The sequence below is a fragment of the Carassius carassius genome, chromosome 47, assembly GCF_963082965.1.
Source record: "Carassius carassius chromosome 47, fCarCar2.1, whole genome shotgun sequence".
Lineage (NCBI taxonomy): Eukaryota > Metazoa > Chordata > Actinopteri > Cypriniformes > Cyprinidae > Carassius > Carassius carassius.
Window position 1 is genome coordinate 21,198,789 of NC_081801.1, and position 22,683 is coordinate 21,221,471.

General features: G+C 36.7%; 1 protein-coding gene across 1 annotated transcript; it reads left to right on the forward strand.

Annotated features, from left to right (window-relative positions):
* Window positions 1-1,705: 1,705 nt before the first annotated feature.
* LOC132130133 (TNF receptor-associated factor 4-like) lies at window positions 1,706-12,623 on the forward strand. The gene is made up of 7 exons (XM_059541795.1): window positions 1,706-2,030; window positions 4,653-4,704; window positions 5,906-6,010; window positions 8,877-9,038; window positions 9,284-9,445; window positions 9,532-9,687; window positions 11,773-12,623. Exons 1-7 carry the CDS (start codon window positions 1,888-1,890, stop codon window positions 12,430-12,432), a joined length of 1,440 nt encoding a protein of 479 aa, XP_059397778.1. The 5' UTR covers window positions 1,706-1,887; the 3' UTR covers window positions 12,433-12,623.
* The last annotated feature ends 10,060 nt before the right edge of the window (window positions 12,624-22,683 follow it).

Consider the following 22,683-nt stretch of genomic DNA (forward strand, 5'->3'; position numbering starts at 1 on the left):
TTCCATGAAACAAGATGAGGACATTTAGAAAAATATTTACGCTGCTTTTTTTTTTTCATGCATTGCAAGTGAATAGGAATTGACAATATAGGTCTGCAACACCATGAGGGTGAGTGCTACAGTTTTGTGGACTATTCAGTGAAGGAAGCAGTCCAACTACACTATATATGTAATATGTTTCTGATAACATTCCTACAATATACATAACAACATTTCACTTTATATACGCTGAAATTTCTGTTCCATATCTGGATGTTTCCACATTTCCATTAGTCCTAACATACTGTATATGTCTTGTAATGATTCCATAGATACAGAGAGACTTATGACATACAGAAATAATTTTTAATGCAACAATAAACTTTTTTTTACACAGCTGCATGTAAGATTTCTGGTTTAATTGTGTAGCTTCTGGCATCTCACTGACTGTAGCAGGTGAAAGAATGATTGTTATGATTTTTTATTGCTTCTCTTTGAGTTTTCTTTTCTTTATCTGGCTCTTTGTTGCCCTGCTACACAAATACACAAAAGCTCACGTGTACTCCTCTTGGTTGACACCAATAAAATGTACTGCTTTTCTTCGGCACACTGACAGATTAACTAAAATGAATCATTTTTAAAAGCAAACAAAAGCGCTTTCCAGTTACTCATCACAGAATAGAAGGGTTTTTGAGCATAACTGAGCATCAATGCATCTTTCACATCTTCCAAACAGTAAGAAGCATGGAGTTTAACTCAACTGAACAAGCTCTGAGCTTTTTACTGCTGAAATGGCCTACAAGGAGTTAAAGGTCAACCAGAATATTCCTTTGTGGAACGAGGAAGTACAACGGGTTCTACGGCTTGAAACCTGTTTCGATGAAACTGTCTAATACATCTAGTCTATATTTACACACTCTAGTAAGACAAGAATCGGTACTCATGATGTAATGTAAATTACCCGCTATAAGGGTATTTTCAACTATGTATATAGCAAATCAAACAGCAAATTTGGTAAATGAATACATCTCAGACACGTTTTTCATATCTTTTGAATTGTAAGAGCTGTTGGGAGGTGCTGTGGTATCAAATTTCAACATTAACACAGATGGTGCTGTGCTAACACTGTAAAACAGGTGGATGGGGAGGAGGAAAGAGACACTAAGTGCCTGGTATTCATCATTGTTTTGCTGTTATTGATTTTAAACATGACATCAGAAAACTGTTTAAATTCAAATTAAATTGTGAATAAATATTTACGGTTATTGTTGGTAATTAAATAAAAACGTTTGTTACTTAAAAACTACTAAATTAAAATATTTGTAAAAAAAAAAATAAGCTAGTTGACAAAATTTCTCATTTTCATTTATGTACTAAAATAACTAAAACGGCAATTTAAAAAAAAACCGATATATACATAATTTATAAATAAATAAAACATTAGAATGATAATGGAAAATGTAAGAAAAAAAAAAGAAAAAAAAATTCAAAATACTGAAATTAAACTTAATAAAACTATATAAAAAAAATAAAAATAAAAATAAACAGAAAATGTAAATATAAAATCTAATTTCATATATGAATGAAAACTGAATTAGATCTCAATGATAAAGGACTCGCTGCAGTGGGTGGAGACTGCTGCTGGCTCCTCCTCTCGATGCCGCTGGCTCCTCCTCTCGCTGCTGTGGGCGGTCTCGAGTGAAGACGTACATTTGGAACGAGTAAACATTTCCCTGTGTTCTACCTTTCTGAAGACGGAAATGTCAAGAGAGATCGATTGTTGTTTAGTGTTGGATCGATAAATGAGCTCTTAAAAAGGTTCTACATCTTTACATTCAGTTTATTTATAGAGTTTTAGTCCACTCGTTTATCAACTGACAGTCTGAAGTTGATATCTTCAAAGGCATTATGCCTGGTTTAGATTTAAAGTTTCTGGAGAGACCGAGGAGGAGCTTTTATTGTCCTCTGTGTGAAAAGCCAATGCGGGACCCCGTGCAGGTGTCCACCTGCGGACACAGATTCTGCGACACCTGCCTGCAGGAGTACCTCAGGTAAAGCTGATTCTTAACCTGGATCTGAAGGATCAAAGCGAGGTCAAGCTGGCTGGATGTTGCTTGCATTGTAATGGAACTTATGCAAATTGAATGTTTATCTCGCACGTCGTAGTTCTTAACCTGCATCCCTAAAAAAACAATTAAAACACATAATAGATCATTATAGTATATGGGACACTAACAAATTATGAAAGTAAAAGAGATAAAAGAGACATTAAAACACGTTCAAAGTTCTAAATATATTATAATTATTTCTTTCATATTTAATACTTAAGTGTTACTAGACGCAAATCATTGTTCAAGTGAGTAATTCTTATTTTAATTCATTTTTCTAAGTATATAGGCTATACCGTTTTCCGCAAGAAATGAATAGGCTACTTTTATTTACACATCATTAGTTTATTCAGCAAATGACATCTATAATGTTACAAAAGATTTATGTTTCTTTTAAACTTTTTTTTTTACGGATTTCAGTAAAATCTTAAGCAGCACTGCTTTCAGCACTTATTATAAGTTTCCTGAGAAGCAAATCAGCCTATTAGAATGATTTCTGAAGGATCATGTGACACTGAAGATTGGCGTTATGATGCAGAAAATTAAGCTTTGTTGTCACATACTTTTAAAAATATTTTAAAATAGAAAACAGTTTTTTTTGGTAATAATATTTCCCAGTATTACTTAAAAAAAACAATAAGACACAAACATTTAGGAGACAAAAACATTTTTAAATCTTAAAATATTTGAACAGTAGTATAAATAATATATCTATATTATTGAATCATGAACGTCAAGAAGTTGTCTTCCGTCTATAAGTTTCTTCTTCCATCAGTTATTCCATCTAAAAAAAATTGGAATTAAAAAAATGGGTCATTGTCTATGTACAAAGTATCACTTAAAAATAATTGCTCTCATGACAGAGTAGTAATAAATAAACCCCAAACAGGCCAAGCAAGATGTCAGAGTGACACAGAATACCTCAGACTACAGACTCGTACTGCTTTCTGTCTCTATAGGTTTTACATGTTATAGTGTTTACAAAAAAATAACACGTTTTCTATTTTAGATTTTGAAATGTCAAAAGATTATTACATAATCAAAATACTACACAATTCTTCTGAACTTTATTTATTTATTTATTTATTTATTGTTTTTAGATTTTTATAAGAGTTGTGATCCTCATTTAAAAACAGCCTAAAGGGTTTAATGTGAAAAGAAAGTATGTAGTGAGTCAATTTATTTGGTAGTATTACTCAACTGCACAGTTTTGGGTTATGACCCATTCTTAGCATTCCAAGCCTTGTCTTCTCAGTCTCAAAGTCAAAACACAGAGTTGTGTTGCTCACAGGTGTAATGAGTGAAACAGTCACATTCATTGTCCTGTGTTATCCTGTGGATCTTATCATAATGATTGATAGTCTCGTCCTTTCAGATTCTATCAGACTAACACGTGCTTTTCAATTAGACTATTCATTTAAACAAATTACTAATTCACATGTACATCTGTGGATTGGATTGCTGTAAGGCAATGCATGCAGTGATTTAAAATGTGACCCTTCAGCAGGTATTTAGAGCGAGAATGACGCTCTCTCTTTCACCTTCAAGTGAAATGGTAAGGAACAAAAAATAGTTCACACAGGATTTATGATTTTATGTTGCAGCATTTTTAACATAATATAGCATGTCTCTGCCTGAAGGGCATGATGCACGTACTTTTTCAGGGGCGTCATTTGCAGTTCTGACTCATTCACTGAGAGCAAGATAAGACATGACCAAGCAGAGAAAAAAATAAAATAAAAAAATAAGATAAGACTTTTTAAAATTGTTTTGTTTTATTAATATATAATAATAATAATGGCAGCAATTATTTATGTCTATTGGAAAAAAAAAACAAAAAAAAAACAAATTAAAGCAAATTATTTATTTTTACCCAATTACCAAATTTACCAAATTTCATAAAATGCATTTGAAATCCATTAGTTGTAAAAGCGTGGGGGAACATGCATGAAACTTCTGATCTATCTTAAAAATGCAGCAATCACATTTTACATCTTCTTATGAAGCTCCCTGGGACTTTTGGGAAAATTCCCCATGGGATTGTGAAATGACGACATGCTTCTTTGTCACACGTTACGGAAAGATAATGTTTTGTTGGTCGCACTGCTTCCCCATACAATGTATGCTGGTGGACGTCACCATGCCAGATGGATGATTCACTCATATTCTCCTGAAGGCCCTTCGTCAATTTGTGGTGTGGGAGGTGATTCTGAAGTTCCTGTCAAATCAGTTCGGCTGTGATTCATTTAGGCTTTATAACATAATAAAGGCATCAATCAGTGACAGCTGTGAACTGCTTTTCAACCCACCACATATTGTATAATGTAAAAATTAATTGAGTACAAATGAAATTCTGACACAAAAGCGAAAATTCATCATCTAAAAAAAAATGCTCTAGTAATAGACAGCCATCTTTTATTTGTTGGCATTGTAATTTTAAACACTTATTTAACAGAGATAAACCACATTTACCATGGTGACTCTAACCAAAATATGCAACATAGCTTTCAGAATGTATGTGAATCTGCCTTTTCTTAGTTTTTTTCTTCTGCTAAATTTTAATAGTGAAGGTGTGTTCAAGTGCCCAGAGGACCAGCTGCCGCTGGATTATGCCAAAGTAAGTGCACCATCATAATACTACAGTTTCAAAGCTCTTCTGACTTCATCCAAAGGACGATCATTCTTCTGATATTTTACCCTAAATTATAAAATAGTGGTTCTCAACTCAATTTGTGGGAACCCACCTTTATTTAAATTAAACATAGAAATGTGACTTATTTTTAATTGTTACACATGCCAGTCGTGAATATATTAAACTTGCATACAATTATGAGTTTCTTTCCTCAAATTTGATTGGCTAAGCATTGTTTGCATGTGTGTTTGATGCACAGTCCAACAACACTGGAATTTACATTGATTCATTGTTACGCAAGTAGTAACATGAGCGAGTCATTGACTATGTCTACATGTGCACCAATAATGCAATTAACTCCAATTATTAGAGTAAGTACTTAATCGCAGTAAGATGACGAGCAAACCTCTTCAATAGCATTTACATGCAATTTTCATTCCTCTGATTATTCGCTAAGAAATTAATTTTTTCTGTCATTATTCACATGCCTCAATGCACAGCAAAAATGGTTTTAATCTTCTTAATACCAAAGCAAAACACTTTTCTGTGTATGTATTGGATAGTTATTGAACATCGAAATGTTACAGCAATGCCGCAACAACTGGTGTTGCCTATCCTGCCATCATCTTCTTCACACCATTTCTAGATGAAGATACGAAGCAGAGATTGGTGGCAGTGAAAGCATACCTATGTTCCCAAGGTCATGTGTTCCCCAGATTGATATGGCACATAAGGAACACATGAAAACGTATTCTGTGTTACACAGTTTAATGCAGTGTTAACACACATTAAGTAAACTTTTATAGGTCAGGACTCATTTTCCCTAACTCTAACCTAAAACAGAGTTCGTTTATGAAGCAGACCGAGACCACCTCTTCTGCTGGGTCTCGGTACAGTTTTTTGGTCCGCACCAGAGTGTCCAACATATCTGCACCAAAGGGGCAAACAAACTTGAGTTCGATTCAATCTAATCAAACAAGACAGGTGTGAATACACCATTGATATCTTGTTTATTGAACTATTATATAAAAACAATATATCATGCCCAATTTTGCTAGTAATCACAGCTGTGCTGAACAACAGCAATCTTCCTCATGTTTTATTTATTGCTTACTTCCATGCTTTTCAAATGTTCTTATATGTTCTATTTGAATAAATAGTAATACATTTGTTTTTCTTACTGCAGATTTTTCCAGATGTGAAGCTAGAACAGCAGATTCTTTCCCTGCCCATCCGCTGCATCCACAGTGAGGAGGGCTGTCGGTGGACCGCGCAGAACAAGCTCCTACAGGTGAACAAACTGCACACAAACACAAACCTCATTCGTATTTGTACATGTTTCTACATACATCTTTATAGGATTGAATACATTGATTGCTGGCTCCTGAGAGTAGGTTATATATTGCACTATCTATTCAAAGGTACAAAAATATATTTGTACACTACAGTATGTACTGTACAAATACCAACACCACTGCTAAAATGTTTGGGGTTAGTAGGATTTATTTATTTTGAAATAAACTGATTCTTTTATTCAGCGAGGACACATTAAATTGATCAAAAGTGACTTTTATGAAATTTCACTCAAAAGTTAAATTTTATGGCTCCTGTAGTCCCTTAAAAGTGTATACATCGGTAGGCTATTGTATGTTAACGCATCTATTCTAATGTACAAAAATATATGTGTACACTACAGTTACGTACAAATATCAATGATATACACTACCATTCAAATGTTTGTTTGTTGATGTTTTTTTTAAAGAAATTGTCTCTTTTATTCAGCAAGTAATTGAACAATTGAACAAAAGTGACAGTAAGTTTTTCAAAATGTTGCAAAAATATTTCTGTTTTGTTTAAATGTTGTGCATATTAAAACGATTTCTGAAGAAATATATAACATGTACAATATGTTGCATTAATGGCTGCTGAAAAGCTTTGCCATTGATTGATTAATGATTGATTGATTGATTGATTGATTGATTAAATTTATTTTGAGCAAAAAAAATAATACACATACATAGAAAAATAGAACAATTTATCTCACATATGTATCTGTACATATACCTTACACATAATAACTACACACACACACAGAGATATGTACATATGTACACACACACACACACACACACACACACACATATACATATACATAACCACACACATATTTACACATATAATACTTGCTGGAAAGGGAGTGGAAAGAAGTACAACTTATTTGCTCCCACCCCCAATTCATTCCATATATTACAACATAGGGTTACTGCCATTGTCTGTTACTAATAATTTATGTGATATTATCATATTTATATACAAATACCCAATTACAATTGTACAGTTTTAATAATCACAATAATACAATATAATAATCATTTATCATAAATTTTCTAATATGTCCTGGTATTTATAATAATCATGTAATATATAAAATTTAACCATATCCTATAATAATGTCTTAAGTCCTAGTTTTATAGTAACAATACAAATAATAATAATGATAGTAATATTAATCTCTACTACCATCATAAAAACAATACATCAATACTAGTACTATGACTAAATTAATAGGGCAATTCTGTTGTAAATTACAATATAGTGGTCATTATCATTATTTTTATTTGCTCAGCTATGTAATCGTATCCCATTCTGTTGTAATTATATCACCATTTACACTGTTTTTATACAATAACCATCACCCCATAATCACAGTCCTGAGAACACCAAGATCCCTCCCTCAGCCTTGTATTTTGTCAATACCATTTCTTCGTATTGTGTCTTAAATAGGTAAATATTTGGACATTGCTTGCACTGTGTCCCCAAACCATTCCAAAGTTTAACACCACAAACAGACACACACAAACTTTTCCTGGTGGTTCTCACCACCTGGACTTTAAGATTCCTGCATCCCCTCAGATTATAGCCCCCCCTCTTCCTGTAAAGAACTTTCAAATATTGCCCAATAGTTTATTTTTGTTGGCTTCATACAACAGTTGTGCAGTTTAAAAATCAACTAAATCAAAAAGTTTTAATAGTCTGGATTGCAGAAGTAATATATATGTGTGATCGAAATATCCCACCTTATGTATGATTCTTACTGCACGTTTTTGAAGTATGAAGAGGAGATGTAGTGAACTTTTATAGTTATTGCCACAAACTTCTATACAATAAGTTAATAGGGGTAAAACCAATGAACAATACTATATATAATGCATTATATTCCAGGACATATTTAACTTTATTAATTATAGTGATACTTTACATTGGATGTATCTGATGCATGGTTTCCAGCTTAATTTACTGTCAATAGTTATTCCTAAGAATTTAATTTCTGACACTTTTTTATTGCAACACCATCTATATTTATTAATACTTTTCTTTATAGTTACCAAACATTATTACTTTAGTCTTATTTAAATTCAGGAATAATTTATTAACATCCATCAATTTTTTTAATTTTACTTATTCGTTATTTACTATATTTATAAGTGTATTATAATTATCACTAGAATAGAATATATTAGTGTCATCAGCAAATAATATCAGTTTAAAAAATTTAGATAGATGGAATATTTCATTCATGTATAAATTAAATAACTTAGGATCCAATACTGATCCTTGAGGGACCCCACAAGCAATGCCCAGACCCTGTGACGTAAATCCGCCCAACTACACAAACTGTTGTCTTTCAGTTAAATGACTTTTGATCCAGTTCAAAGCCACTCCCCTAATCCCATATCTTTCCAGTTTATTGAGTAAGATTAATGATTGAATGATTGATTGTATCAAAGGCTTCTTTTAAATCAATAAATATTCCAACTGCATATTTTTTTTTCTGTCTAGAGTGTTTGTGATTTCTTCCACAGCATCAATTATGACCATTGATGTTGACCTCTTTGTTCTAAAACCATACTGACTTTCATTTATTATATCATATTTATCTAGAAATTTTTTTGATGTGCTTGTTTCCATTTTTATACATTTATCACAGGAGCACTGGTGATACTGGTGTGAAAAATTTAATTGGAATAATATCTACCAATATTATTGTTGATTTAACTCTTATTTCTGATCAGGTAATCATCAGGTGATCATCTTCTTAAAAAAATGTTTAGCACCCAAATCTCACTCTCACACTGGGTTTCTCACTGCTCCTCCAGGCCCATTTGTCTGTGTGTGAGTTTAACGTGGTGTCGTGTCCAAACCGCTGCTCCGTGAAGCTGCTGCGACGTGATCTGCCGGAGCATCTGCAGCATGACTGTGCGAAGAGAAAACTACAGTGTGACCACTGTGGTGATGAGTTCACTGGGGAGGCATATGAGGTCAGACATGCATTGTTGTTTTGTTATTATCACAAGTCCCTTCTGATTCTTTATCATACAAAAACATATTTAAGTTAGGTAATATTTGTAATGTAGCAATGGAAATACGTAAATATTAACATGAACCATTTTTCTTTAAAATCAGGCTTAACTTTGCTTGTATTTTGATGGTTTCAACACTGTTCCAAGGCTCTGACACATGCAACCATGTTTAATTTTTTATGTCCCTCTCTGTCCTCATTCAGAGTCACCATGATGATTGTCCAGAAGAGAGTGTGTACTGTGAGAATAAATGTGGAGCTCGTATGGTGCGGAGACTGTTGGCCCAGCACTCTGTGTCTGAGTGTCCCAAACGTAAACTGCCCTGCAGATACTGCAGAAAGGAGTTCCTCTATGACACTATTCAGGTCAGTGGACTATATGCTGTCGTCCTACATTTACGTATTTATTTTATGGTAAAAGGAGTGCATTCATAGGTGTTTTATATTCACAGCATCATCAGCAGCAGTGTCCATGCTTCCCTATGCAGTGCCCAAACAGGTGTGGCACACCAGGAATCACTCGAGATACTTTAATGGCACATGTAAAGGAAGGATGCAGCACTGCTGTGGTGCTTTGCCCGTTTAAGGAGGCTGGATGCAAACATAGGGTATGATCTCTACAGTTATGTATATAAACAGTAAAGCACTTTGATGAAAGGTGACTCAATGTATGCATGTCATTGCGTTAGATGGCAGAATAACACTGGTGGTATTTAGAGGTATTTCTTTTAAAAGCAAGACAGCACAAGCACCACTTTTATAGGGATGCACCACTATTAAAAATCTCTCCAACACAAGATGCTATTTATTTTCACATTATGCTGATAACTGATGAATGAAAATTTTATACTATTTTAATAGGGGTGTAACTATATATTGTGTCACAATATATTGCAATACAAAAATGCAAAAATGTGTGTATTGTAGATGGTGATAATATATATAACTTATATTCCGATCAAAATGATTAATTTAATTAAAGTATTGAAAACTTTTGCCGCAGGTTATTTTTCATGTCTGCTGGTTTAAGCAACCTAAGTGACATGATATGTTGTCCCTGGAATGTGAATTTTATCAGGAGAACCCTGCACAAAAATGTGTATTTAACTCATGGAATGCGATTTTTAATGGGGGACACCTCGAAACGCGATTGGGTGGAATTTGTCGAGAAAACCTGGCAACCCTAGCTGGGGGAAAGCACTGGGCATGTCGCTGGTCCCAGAGGGCGTGCTGTCATGGAACGTCCAAATTTGATTGGCTGATGATTCTGTCACTAATGCTCGCTATAAATCAGATTCGACTTCTTTGAACAAAAGGGAAGCACTGTCTGTAGTGCTGGCCCTATTATTATAGTATGTGCTGGCCGCAGACCCTTTTTACGTAGGATATTCCAGTTCAACCTCAACGACACTAATCATAGAACATTTTGTGGACATTACACAAACTAAAATGATACCTAAATAATACTACTAATAATTTTTTTTTATAGGGCAAGCAGAGAAGGCCCTGCTTGCCCTGATGGCCCACCACTGATTATTAATAAATATAAATTGAAACGCATTATTTAATAAATTACATTACTAAAACTTTTTAAACATAAGTAGTTTAGCACAGACTGCAACAAGATGTGTCAAACATAATTGTGTATTTTTAACAGATTAAATACGAGATAAAATTATTTTTAAAGTAATAATTGAAGCAATTTTTTCTTTGTAAAATATTTTTGTAATTGTATTATTATCAACAAATAGATAACATATCACATTGACATTCTACCACATTGTAAGCTTTGTGTATCATGATTTTTGGTAGTGGCCAGGTACTGTCTGCCAATTATAAAAAAATGTGTAACTTTATTAAACAAAAAACAGTAAAAAAAATAATTATATACATATAATGTACATATTATTAAGAGACTTGCTCCAAAAAAGCTAAGTTAGTATAAAATATCTATAAATATATATCTGGTTGGTTTGGTTCATGGCATGTTAAAGATTTTTTTTTTTAATCATTGCACTCTATAGATAAAACGATAAAACAAAAAAAACGACACTTTTTAAAATAGGACATATAATAATATCAGTGTAATGGAGGGAATGAGATGAAATGAGAGACATGTGGATCCATCTGCATAGCTTTATTACTGTTAGTGGTCATAAGCAGGTGAGGGTCAGGCAGTGACAAACAGGCATATCGTGGTTGATCTCTGGCAAAACAATATCCAAATGTGCAAGAGCAAAGGATAATCCAAGTACACAGGGAATAGTCCAGACAGGGGTAAACCATGGCAAACAGACTTTGAACGGCAAGATAAAAGAATATTCCTATAAACACAGGCAAGAATCTATACACAGGGAATCAAGCAAGACAATACAACAAGGAAACTATGAGCACTAGAACTGGCTCTGTAACATTGCTATCGCTAAAGTAGATGAGAGGAAGTATTCAGCTTATAAAGGGTCCTGATGGGAAACATTTGTGGGTGTGTGATTAATTTTGGGTGAAGTGTATTGTGGGAAATAGAGACCAGGGTAACATGTTACAGTCTGTGCAGTGAGAAAGTCCATGTAGTGTGTTGCGACCTCTGGTGGTGAGTGGGCAGAATGGCAATGCACAAGATATGTGACAATCAGAACATCCAGCAAAGTATCATAACATTTTCTTTTATGACATCTGTCTGTCTTCTATCATAGTGCCCCAAGATGGCAGTGGGACGACACCTTGAGGAGGCCACACACACCCACCTCTCTCTTCTCGGTGGTCTGGTGACTCGCCAGAGGCTGGAGCTCAGGGAACTCCGAAGTGCAGTGGAGGAACTCTCTGGAAGTCGAGATGGCACACTGCTCTGGAAGCTCCAGGACTTCAGCCAACGGCTACAGGAAGCTAATAGCAGGACTTCTGGAAGTTTGGAATTGTTTAGTCCCGCCTTCTATTCCCATGACTATGGTTACCGTCTGCAAGTGTCCGCCTTTCCCAATGGGAACGGCAGTGGCGAGGGCTCTCACTTGTCAATCTACATTCGTGTTCTACCAGGAGAGTATGACGGGCTGCTTGAGTGGCCTTTCCCTTACCGCGTTTCCTTCTCGCTCTTGGATCAGAGTGACCCAGCCCTCACAAAACCTCAGCACGTCACTGAGACCTTCAGCCCAGATCCCACCTGGAAGAACTTCCAGAGACCACGGCCTGGAGCTCTGGGAAGTCTTCGTGGGGGCTGTCTGGATGAGAGCATGCTGGGCTTCGGCTACCCAAAGTTCATCTCCCATGAGGAGATGAAGAAAAGGAACTATATCAGAGACAACGCTATTTTCATTAAAGCCTCCATAGATGTTGTCCAGAAAATAATGAACTCTTGAGTTCTGAAAGAAATTTTAAATAATGTGAAAAATATTAACTTCTGGCCCTTTTAGCTTATATTCAAAATAAAGACATATAATGTTTTGTTTAAAAATAATCAGGGCTTTTCTACAAATGAAGGATATTAACAGACTGAGAAGAATAACTAATACAAAATAATTTGTGATTTGCGTGTATTTTTCTGTGATGTTTTTTTTCTTCAAATAATTCAACATGGCATTAAAAATTGCTAGTGAATTTTCATGTTCTGTGTTTATAGTGCTTGCTTGGCCCTAAAAATATCACTGTATGAACATGTATCTAATGCACCACCCAGTGGATCCACTGAAAATGACATGCTCTTCAAATGAACCAAAATTTAGAAGGGACATCAGATGCAGATAGATAAAGCTTTAAACATGAAATCACAGAATCACAGTTGATTCACAATGAGATTGATTGTTCATAAATGTCACACTTTCATGCTCCATAAACTCAGCATCAAAGCCGGAGTTTGCCAAACAAATCCAAATTGGATTGGTTTGGTTTTGTCGACTCAAAACTAAACCTGTAATTGAGTTTGTTCAGCCACCATCATGGTATAAGCCTCTGTTTGCTTGATCAGATAAATAAAATCTAGTGGCTTGACATATGTTTTTAAAGGCATCACTAACTAGTGGTTTAATTAATATATACCTGGGTGGCATACCCTTCATTTTACTTAAAAATGCTATGTGTGCCTAAGCAAATATGGCTCAAACTTTCATAGTTAGAAATGTGTACTACAGTGTGTGTGTGTCTGTAACAGAAATTATATTCTGTTGCAAGCTGACAGAGATGGAAAAACAAATAATCCCCAGCAACCGTTCAGTGGTTTTAAACGCTGCGTTCAGAGAGACCAGCCCTATAGTGTGGTTATGCTGATTCAGTGCAACAAACCACCGGATAACGTGCAAGTATCTCTATCTCAACTGCATCACTCTAACAAACTGTTGTGTTTAACCCCCCAAACCACATGAAATTATTCACTGAAGAGTAAGTCTAGCTTATGTAAATTACCTTATATCACTTAACCCATGTTAAAGCTTGGCAATATCCTCATAACTTTTTTTTTTTTTTGCTGCTGCTGTTTTGCTTTCACTCAAAATGCATATTCTCATTCTGGCATTGATTATATGTTTTAATAAGTCACTCTTTGCATCATACACACAACTTGTTAAACAGCAAACATTATTTTAACCTTTTGTATTTTTTGAATTAGAGGGTTGCATCGAAGGCATCCAGTGTAATAACTTTTTTATGTGGGCTAGTTAAATTTATTTCAGCCTGTCAGAATCTGAAGAGTGCCTGCCCAAAGGGCTAACAGGGCAGAGTTGTAGACTCCAGTCACATGACACATGACTCCAGTTGACTTGTCTTGGACTCGAGTCTCAAATTTGAGAACTATCGACTTGACTCAACACTGACAACAATGACCCGAGACTTGACTTGAGCCCTGTGATTTGTACAGTCTTTATGGCCTACCTTCTATAAACAAAAAACAGAGCTGTGATAGTATTGAATATTGTATTTCAGTATTTAGTGCTTATCAGTTTTTTCAACCACATGTTTTAGGATATTTAATGTTTCAGACGTTTAAAATAGCCCACACATCAACTATTAACCATTTTTAATAGTAATAATAATATAGTCATAATAACAATAATATTATACTGATGTATATGGAAACAAAGGTAATAAACCTTTCAAACTTTTTTTTTTTCCACGTCAAATGCTCATTGTAGCTAATTGTACATGTAGTTCACTATATTTTTCTTCCTGTTTACCAGCCACTCACTTTCATGTCTTTCAGAATTAATTCAAATATTGTAAATCTGACAGGCTACTACATAGTAGCACACATAGCCCCTAAACTAAGCCATCAACTGTGATTGTTATGAATTTGTTTGAGCCACAAAATACATTGGCTTACATATTTGAGAATCTGAATTTGGCATGAATCATTTTGCATGCCTCATTTGAACTCGTCAACTCGACATATTTACATGTCCTCTTTTTGAAAATATCTGAATCAATCAAAAATGTCCGGGATTTGGCTTTTGCTTTCTATAGTCATAATGTGTGCATATTTGCTTTAGAGCCCTGCGAGGACTAATCCCGCAGGGCTCTAAAGGGGATCATGCGCGCTCTGTGTAAAAAAAAGATCAGATATTTGTCAATGAGCTCAGGATCTGTTGGGCAGCAAATTCTCTAGCATGGTCTGTCAGCCATCTCCGTGATCAGTGAAAATCGGACTCCTGCAGCATGTGTTGGATGCAGGTTTGTGTAACGATTAATCACAGGAAACGAGAGATCCAATACCAGTGTTTTTTAATGGGTAATCCAAAATCACAATCCAAAACGAGCAGGGGGTCAAAAACCATGAATGCGGTCCAAAAAACAAAGAACAAGAAAAACACAAGAAACCAGAAAACACAGGGGAACGCGAGGAAACCGGGTGATGGAAAACAAGGACTCCATGCAACAGAATGAAAACAGACCGGTATATATGGACAGGTGATGACGATGAAAGTGAAGACAGCTGTGTGCAATTAATGGTGATGAAGGGACAAGGCTTTGTGGGAAATGTAGGGCCTGCAGTGGGGTGCCTATGGAGAAGTGAGACCACTAGTGGACACCCAGGGAAACACAGACCAGAGGCTGTGACATTACCCTCTCCTCTAAGGAGCAGCTACCAGATGCTCCAACTGAACACAAGAACAAACCAAGGAACACAGAGACCAGGAGGGAGGTGGACTGGTGGAGGATTAGGGCGAGGGACAGAGGGCCAGGTCCATAGAGAATACAACAAAACAACAACAAAACACAAGGCCAGGAGGGAACAGAAAGTTCAGGGGCCCAGGGCCGAGCCGACAGGGCAGGAATCCAGGGTGGATCAGATGGAACTGGAGCCGTGCGGTCGAGACAGAAGCCCACCAGGGCAGTGCAGACGACCACCACAGCCGTGCGTTTGAGACAGAAGCCCACCAGGGCAGCGCAGAAGACCACCACAGCCGTGCGGTCGAGACAGAAGCCCACCAGGGCGGCGCAGACGACCACCACAGCCGTGCGGTCGAGATAGAAGACCACCAGGGCGACGCAGAAGACCACCACAGCCGTGCGGTCGAGATAGAAGACCACCAGGGCGACACCAAAGACCACCACAGTGGGATCGATGGCAAAGAAGAGCAAGTCTGGTTAGATAAGCTTGAAATATAGAACATGAACAGGTTAAGGGTGGCCTCCGTGGCCCTGAGGAGATGGTAGATGGTCTCCATGGCCATGACAGGGCAGGCGGTGTGTTCCTGGATGCCCTCCATGGCCACGACAGGATAAGTCGAGCGCTCAGGGAGTTCAGCTGAGACGTGACGAGGCTATGGAAGTTAGGCAAAGAAGCTCTGGTAGTTCAGCAGAGACGTGGGGAGGCTCTGGTAGTTCAGCAGAGACGTGGAGAGACTCTGGTAGTTCAGCAGAGACGTGGAGAGACTCTGGTAGTTCAGCAGAGACGTGGGGAGGCTCTGGTAGTTCAGCAGAGACGTGGAGAGACTCTGGTAGTTCAGCAGAGACGTGGAGAGACTCTGGTAGTTCAGCAGAGATGTGGAGAGACTCTGGTAGTTCAGCAGAGATGTGAAGAGGCTCTGGTAGATCAGCAGAGACTTAGAGAGTCTCTGGTAGTTCAGCAGAGACGTGAAGAGGCTCTGGTAGATCCGTGGTGTTTTGACTGGATTTAGGAAGATCAACTAAAACTTGACTTCGTTCAGGAAGATCAACGGTGACTTGACTGGACTAAGGAAGATCAACGGTGACTTGACTCTGCTCATGAAGATCAACAGTGACTTGACTTTGCTCATGAAGATCATTGTGGACATGACTTTGCCCATGAAGAGCAACGGTGACTTGACTTGACTCCTGAGGTCTAACTGTGGTAGTGCTTAACTCATGAGTGTTAATGGTGACTTGACCTGACTCTGGAGTGTTAATGGTGACTTGACCTGACTCTGGAGTGTTAATGGTGACTTGACCTGACTCTGGAGGGTCAACGGGAACCTGACTCGACTCCGGAGGGTCAACGGGAACCTGACTCGACTCCAGAGGGTCACCTGTGGCTGTCATCTTGTGCAGAGGCGCTGGGTCGGCGGCCATCTTGTGCAGGGGCGCTGGGATGGCGGCCACCTTGTGCAGTGGCGCTGGGCTGGCGGTTCTCCTGTCTGAAGACACCGGTCTAGAATTGGCCATCACACCAGGAGAGACAGGTGTGGTGGGGTATCCCACTGAGACCGATGTTGCAGGTACATTATGAACCCCCCAAAATCCAAGATCTCCAGCTCATTCATTTCCCTCTCCGGCACAGGGTTGTCCAGACAGGCATTAAAAAAGTTTTCAAGGCCGCATCATTATACCCCAATCCTACCGCCAGGGTCCAGAATACTTGGGCCAAACCACCCACCTCATTCCCCTTTTGACGGAGGGTGGTTAATTTTAGGAATCTCCCCCTCCACTCCTCCATGCTGGCTGGGGAAGGAACACGAAATCCCACACCGCTGGATCTGGGTTTGATGGAGTCCTTCTGTAACGATTGATCACAGGAAATGAGAGATCCAATAGCAGTGTGTTTTAATAGGTAATCCAAAACAAGCAGGGGGTCAAAAACCATGAAAGCAGTCCAAAAAACAAAGAACAAGAAAAACACAAGAAACCAGAAAACTCAGGGGAACGCGAGGAAACCGGGTGACAGGAAACAAGGACTCCATGCAACAGAATGAAAACAGGTGACAGGTGATGACGATGAAAGTGAAGACAGCTGAGTGCAATTAACAGGTGGGCAATTAACCGTGATTAAGGGACAAGGCTTTGTGGGAAATGTAGGGCCTGCAGTGGGGTGCCTATAGGGAAGTGAGACCACTAGTGGACACCCAGGGAAACATAGACTAGACACGTTGACAGTTTGTAAAGTGTGTTTTTATTTTATTTTCTCATGGAATCTGGCTACTGTTAAACTGTTGCCGTGGGTTAAAGGTTTTAATGTTGCATAAATTACATTTGACTGAAATGCTTTTTCATTTTGCATTCTATGATAAACGTTTTGTGAAGGAGGGTTACTTGTAGAAAACTTTTTAGCTGCGTTTATGATCAATATGCTTAACAGTGACTGTAAAATATATATCTTAGTTATGGCTATAATATATTTTGAGATTTGGGCTTTGGTCATTGCACTACACACTACTTTAATCACCAGCCAACCAACATTATTATTTGTTGTTATCAATATCAAAAGAGTAGCCTATAAGAACATAAAATAATATAGAGCTACAAGAAAACACATTTATTCATTCCTTCCGTCTATTAAATACATTCATTGATGGTTTCTTATTTTTATTCATTTATATTTCAAATTTGTAGCTTATAGGCTATATTATAACTATTGTTAAATTTACTTTTCAGGTTTTAAGTCAGGTCAAGTCAGGCTATGTCTATTTCTGTAGACCTACGTAAATAGGTGGCGATAAATGAGCCTCCGAATTACGTAGGCTATTAGCAAGTTAATAAATATTTTACTAAACTTATTAATTAAAATCACTGAATCATTTACAAATGCACTTGAAAGAAATTTTGCATTCACTTAGGCCTACGGTTTCTTCACAAACAGGAAGAATGATTCATTCATCCAAGAAAAAACACAAATTCTTCTATCTTTATTATATTTTTATACTTACTATAGACTATTAACAACTTGTAATTTACTGTAGTAATTAATACAGAGACACTAATTTGGGCAAACAGCACTAATGACTTGTTTAGGACTTGATGCTTGAAGTTGAAGACTTGCGACTCAACTTGGACTTGTCTATCTTGACTCAAGACTTGAATGCAAAGACTCAAAACTTACTTGTGACTTGCAAAACAAGGACTTTGTCCCACCTCTGTACTCTGTACTCTGAAATTTTGCAAGCCCTGGATTGTACGGTAAAGCGAAGTCTTGTGTAGATGCTTGAAAATAACCTCATATGGTTCAGTGAGGAGTTGCTCACTGACTCACATGAGGAGTTTATAAATCTGGAGAAACAAGCTTAGATCAGAGGGTGCTGACAGATGTGGTCCTGTATGCATCAGAGCTTTGAATTTGATGCATGCTGTTACAGACAGCCAATAATTGAAGATCAGATGTGCTGCATGCTTGTGTCAAGGTTTGATGGAGCTCACTGGAACCCTATACTGCTGTTTGTTTGTGTGTGGTTTGTTAAATTCTAGTCTTGAGAACAGAATAAAACAGATTTACAAAAAATTACCAGCTACTCTTTTAAATTTTATTGATTCAACATCTCACATTTTGATTACCAAATTACCAAAACGCATAAAAACTAAGAATATTGTAAAGATTCAAATTCTAAATTTCCCTAAATACTGATGAGAGAGATCTACGGCTGTTGACTTTGACCGTCAGGAAGACCTTCTACACTGGTAGAACAAAGGATGTTGACAATGGGAAAGACTTCTGCGTCAAACAGCACTATTCCGTCTTGCCCCTCAGGGTTCTCCTTACATTGGACAGAGATCTGAAATATCCATACAGGCATTTTTAGAGATTGTGCATTATTCGTATTCCTAAAATAATGATGTCTGTATAATGATACCTGAGTTTGACTTGATGAGAGCTCATCAGCAACCACTTCAAGAGAAATCATCAAGGGAGCGTGTTTTTCCAAAGTATGTTCTTGAGCAAATTTGCAGCAAGTTTTACCCTTAATGAAAACATGATTTTATTAACATCTTAACAGAACTTAGAATTTAGAGTATATCAAATATGCAATTCGTTTTCTTTTAAAACATTTCAAGGTTAGCACGCAATGCTAGTTTTTCCTTACCATTGTGATGATCGGTGCAAAGCTGTTTAATAAAAGATGTTGTTTTTAAACACTGTTTTTGGAAAACGGCTTGGGGTTTTTTGTTTTTGTAGTTTTTTTGTTTTTGTTTAGTTTTAGTTAGTTTAGTTTAGTAGCCCTAGCAAATCAGAAACCAATTTTAACCTTTCCGGGTTGAATCACATAAATGCCACGTGTGACCTAAACGTGACCAATGGGTTAAGACCTTCATACATTTGCCAATATAATTTTATGATATAAAATTTTATGAGATCCTGTATCAATCATCTAAAAGCAACAGCAGCAAAGCTAGCCAAACCAACTTAACATATACAGCAGCACTGCATACAAAACGGTAATTCAAAGTGCTTTACAGAAAATAAAATAGAAAAAAAAATCATATAAGGTACATAAGACTTTTAAAAAACAAAGATAATGGAAAACAAACAGAAAAGGCACAAGAAGTTGGGCATATTGTACCTTCGGTGTGTCTGACCGTATTACACACAGCACGTTTATTTCACAGCACACGTATGATAAAATGGCATATAAATTATAGCATATCATATGACATAAGAGCAACAAGTAAAACATCCTACGATAACTGTACAATAAATATTCCAGTCATTTCTCAGATTGAAAAAAAAAAACCCCCAGATAAATAAATTGATGGAAAAAAATAAATATAGATACAAGGCTTGAAAAAAATGTGCCTTTTTTCCTGTAGGTACTTGAAGGCAATTTATGCAAAACAAATAAATCAACTAAGGGCAATTTCTGTTATTTTCTATCTTACGCCTGATGTTTTTTTCTAAAGAAACTATTTTTTTTCCCACAGCAGTAAATTGCAGTAAAATCACCTTTTAATCTACAATTTAATGATTTTTCTGTATTCTTCTATAGGCTTAACTCTGATTAATCAAATATGATATTTCATTTTCAATCATCTACATTACAGTTTATTTAACTCAGAAATAGCTGGAGCTAAAACGCATTGTCTTTTTAAACTTACCTCCAAAATCCATAGGTTGTAAATTCCAGTTGTCTTCTCTGGTTCAAAATTGTAGTCCATTTGGTTATTTTCAATCCAGTCCACATGGTCCAATACTGAAAATTAGATTACAGTAAAAAAAAAAATTATAAATAAAAAATAAAAAAATAAACTCCATTATGGAAACTTGTGAAATAGAAAATATTGTAACCGAGAAAAAATAATTCTTTAGTTATCATTCTCAAGTCTACAGTTCTCCCTTGTTCTAGAAACCTCTGAACAATAAGGATTTTAAAGTAAAGTGAAAGTGACATTCAGCCAAGTATGGTGACCCATACTCAGAATTCGTGCTCTGCATTTAACCCATCCGAAGTGCACACACACAGAGCAGTGAACACACACACACACACACACACTGTGAACACACACCCGGAGCAGTGTGGCTGGAACATAGCATTATATAGAGCTTGAGGTGATGATTCATTAAAGTTGACCTGGTTTTCAAAAGCGGGTCGGAGCAGAGAAAACCACGGACATGAAAGTCATTACCACGTGATTAAAAACACGCAAAAAAATAACAAGGGTATTGGAAATTCCAAAAATGTGGTCTTGCCAACTAAGCATTCATCAATTCTCAGTTCCTCCAGCATCAGGATGAATCAACTGAACAACTTACATTAAACTAATCTAGGTCTCATAGTCACTATGAAGTCTATTTTGTGGTACTTTTATTATGCTATTTGAAGTTTCAGCATGGAAAAACAGCACAGTTTTTGGTGTTCCAAAAAGGCAAAAGTCATACATGTTTTGGATAATAGGAGTGAATTAATTAAGCTATAGTAAGTTATTTTTATAGTTGTTATCAACTATTTAAAAGAAAATGCTAAAAGAGTCATTATTATTGCAGGTTGTTGCACGAGGTCATTATAGCTAAACCATTCAAATTCTCAAATGAACTTTGATTTGGTTAATTTTCATCCAAGCTATTACTATCCATAGCATCTCATCATCACACCCATCCCATCTGTTACCACTTTATGCAAATATGTTTTCTTCTTCTGTAATTCATATTGGTACTGATGCATTTCATGTAACCAATTTTGCACTCAGATTTGTATCAGATTATTTGTATATGTATAATGTGCTGATATTTTGTTGGTGCTGCTGTTTTGCACCGGAATGACTCTTGAGTTCAAGACATGTCTAGTCATCCCCTTTAAAATAATCACATTTTGTTGCTTTGCAGCCTTAATTGAAGACGGATACAGTTTTTGATTTATCCAGTTGTATTTACTTCCAAGAGAAAGATATGACACCAACATGTCAGAAAAAAACAAAAAAACAATCACTGAGTTGGTAAAATAATCATCCCCTTGTTTCAGTATTTTGAACAACCTTTGCTTTAATTACAGCCTTTAGTCTGTTGGTATTTGTTTATTCTAACTTCGCACATCTAGACTTTTCATTCCACAGTTTTCCAATGGGGTTTAAGTCTGGGCTCTGACTAGGCCATGCAAAGACATTCACTTTTTTCTCCTTCAACCACTGCATGCTCAGTTTTGCTTGTGCTTTTTGGTCACTGTCATGTTGGAAGGTAAACTTTCTCCATTTGACAACTTTCTGGCAGAGGGTAGCAGATTTTCCTCAAGAATTTGATGGTATTTCGCCCCATCCATTTTTCCTTCTATCCTGACAAGTGCTTCGGTCCCTGCTACAGAGACACATCCCCATAACACGATATCCATCTCCATGCTTTACTGGAGGAATGTTGTTATTTGGATGTACTGGATTTCTGTCAGAAATACAATTTGGTGTTAAAGCCAAATTTTAGTCTCATCTGCCTTCAAGGTGTGTTTTCGCAAAGCTCAGTCGTGACTGCATGTGGCTTTTCTTAAGGAGTGGCTTTTTCCTTGCAAACTTTTTATACAAGCCACATTTGTGGAGAATTTGTGATGTTGTCATGCACACAATGACTACTCTTTGTCAGAAATACAACTGCTTCAGAGTTGCTGTAGACCTCTTGGTAGCCTCTTTAAACCAGTTTACTCCTGCCTGATTCATCCAGTTTGGAGCAACGTCCTGATCCAGGGTTGAGGTCTGCATGGGCTTAAAACTGAAGCTGGAACCCAGCCCATAGCCAAGATCGTTTTTTTCATAATGAATATCCAAACTTTTTAAATGTGCTGTATTTTACGATTGCACGCAGCGGTCAAACAAATGGACCTAGAAACAGATTCATTAAGGCTCACGGCCAGTTCAGCACACTAGGCAAAAGAAAATAAAAATCATTTAAGGTTCTTAAAAGGCCAACTTTAAGGCTCAGTCAAAACAGGATTGAGGCCATTCCTTTGAGGCTTCAATAGAAAGTCTGTACTCTGTAC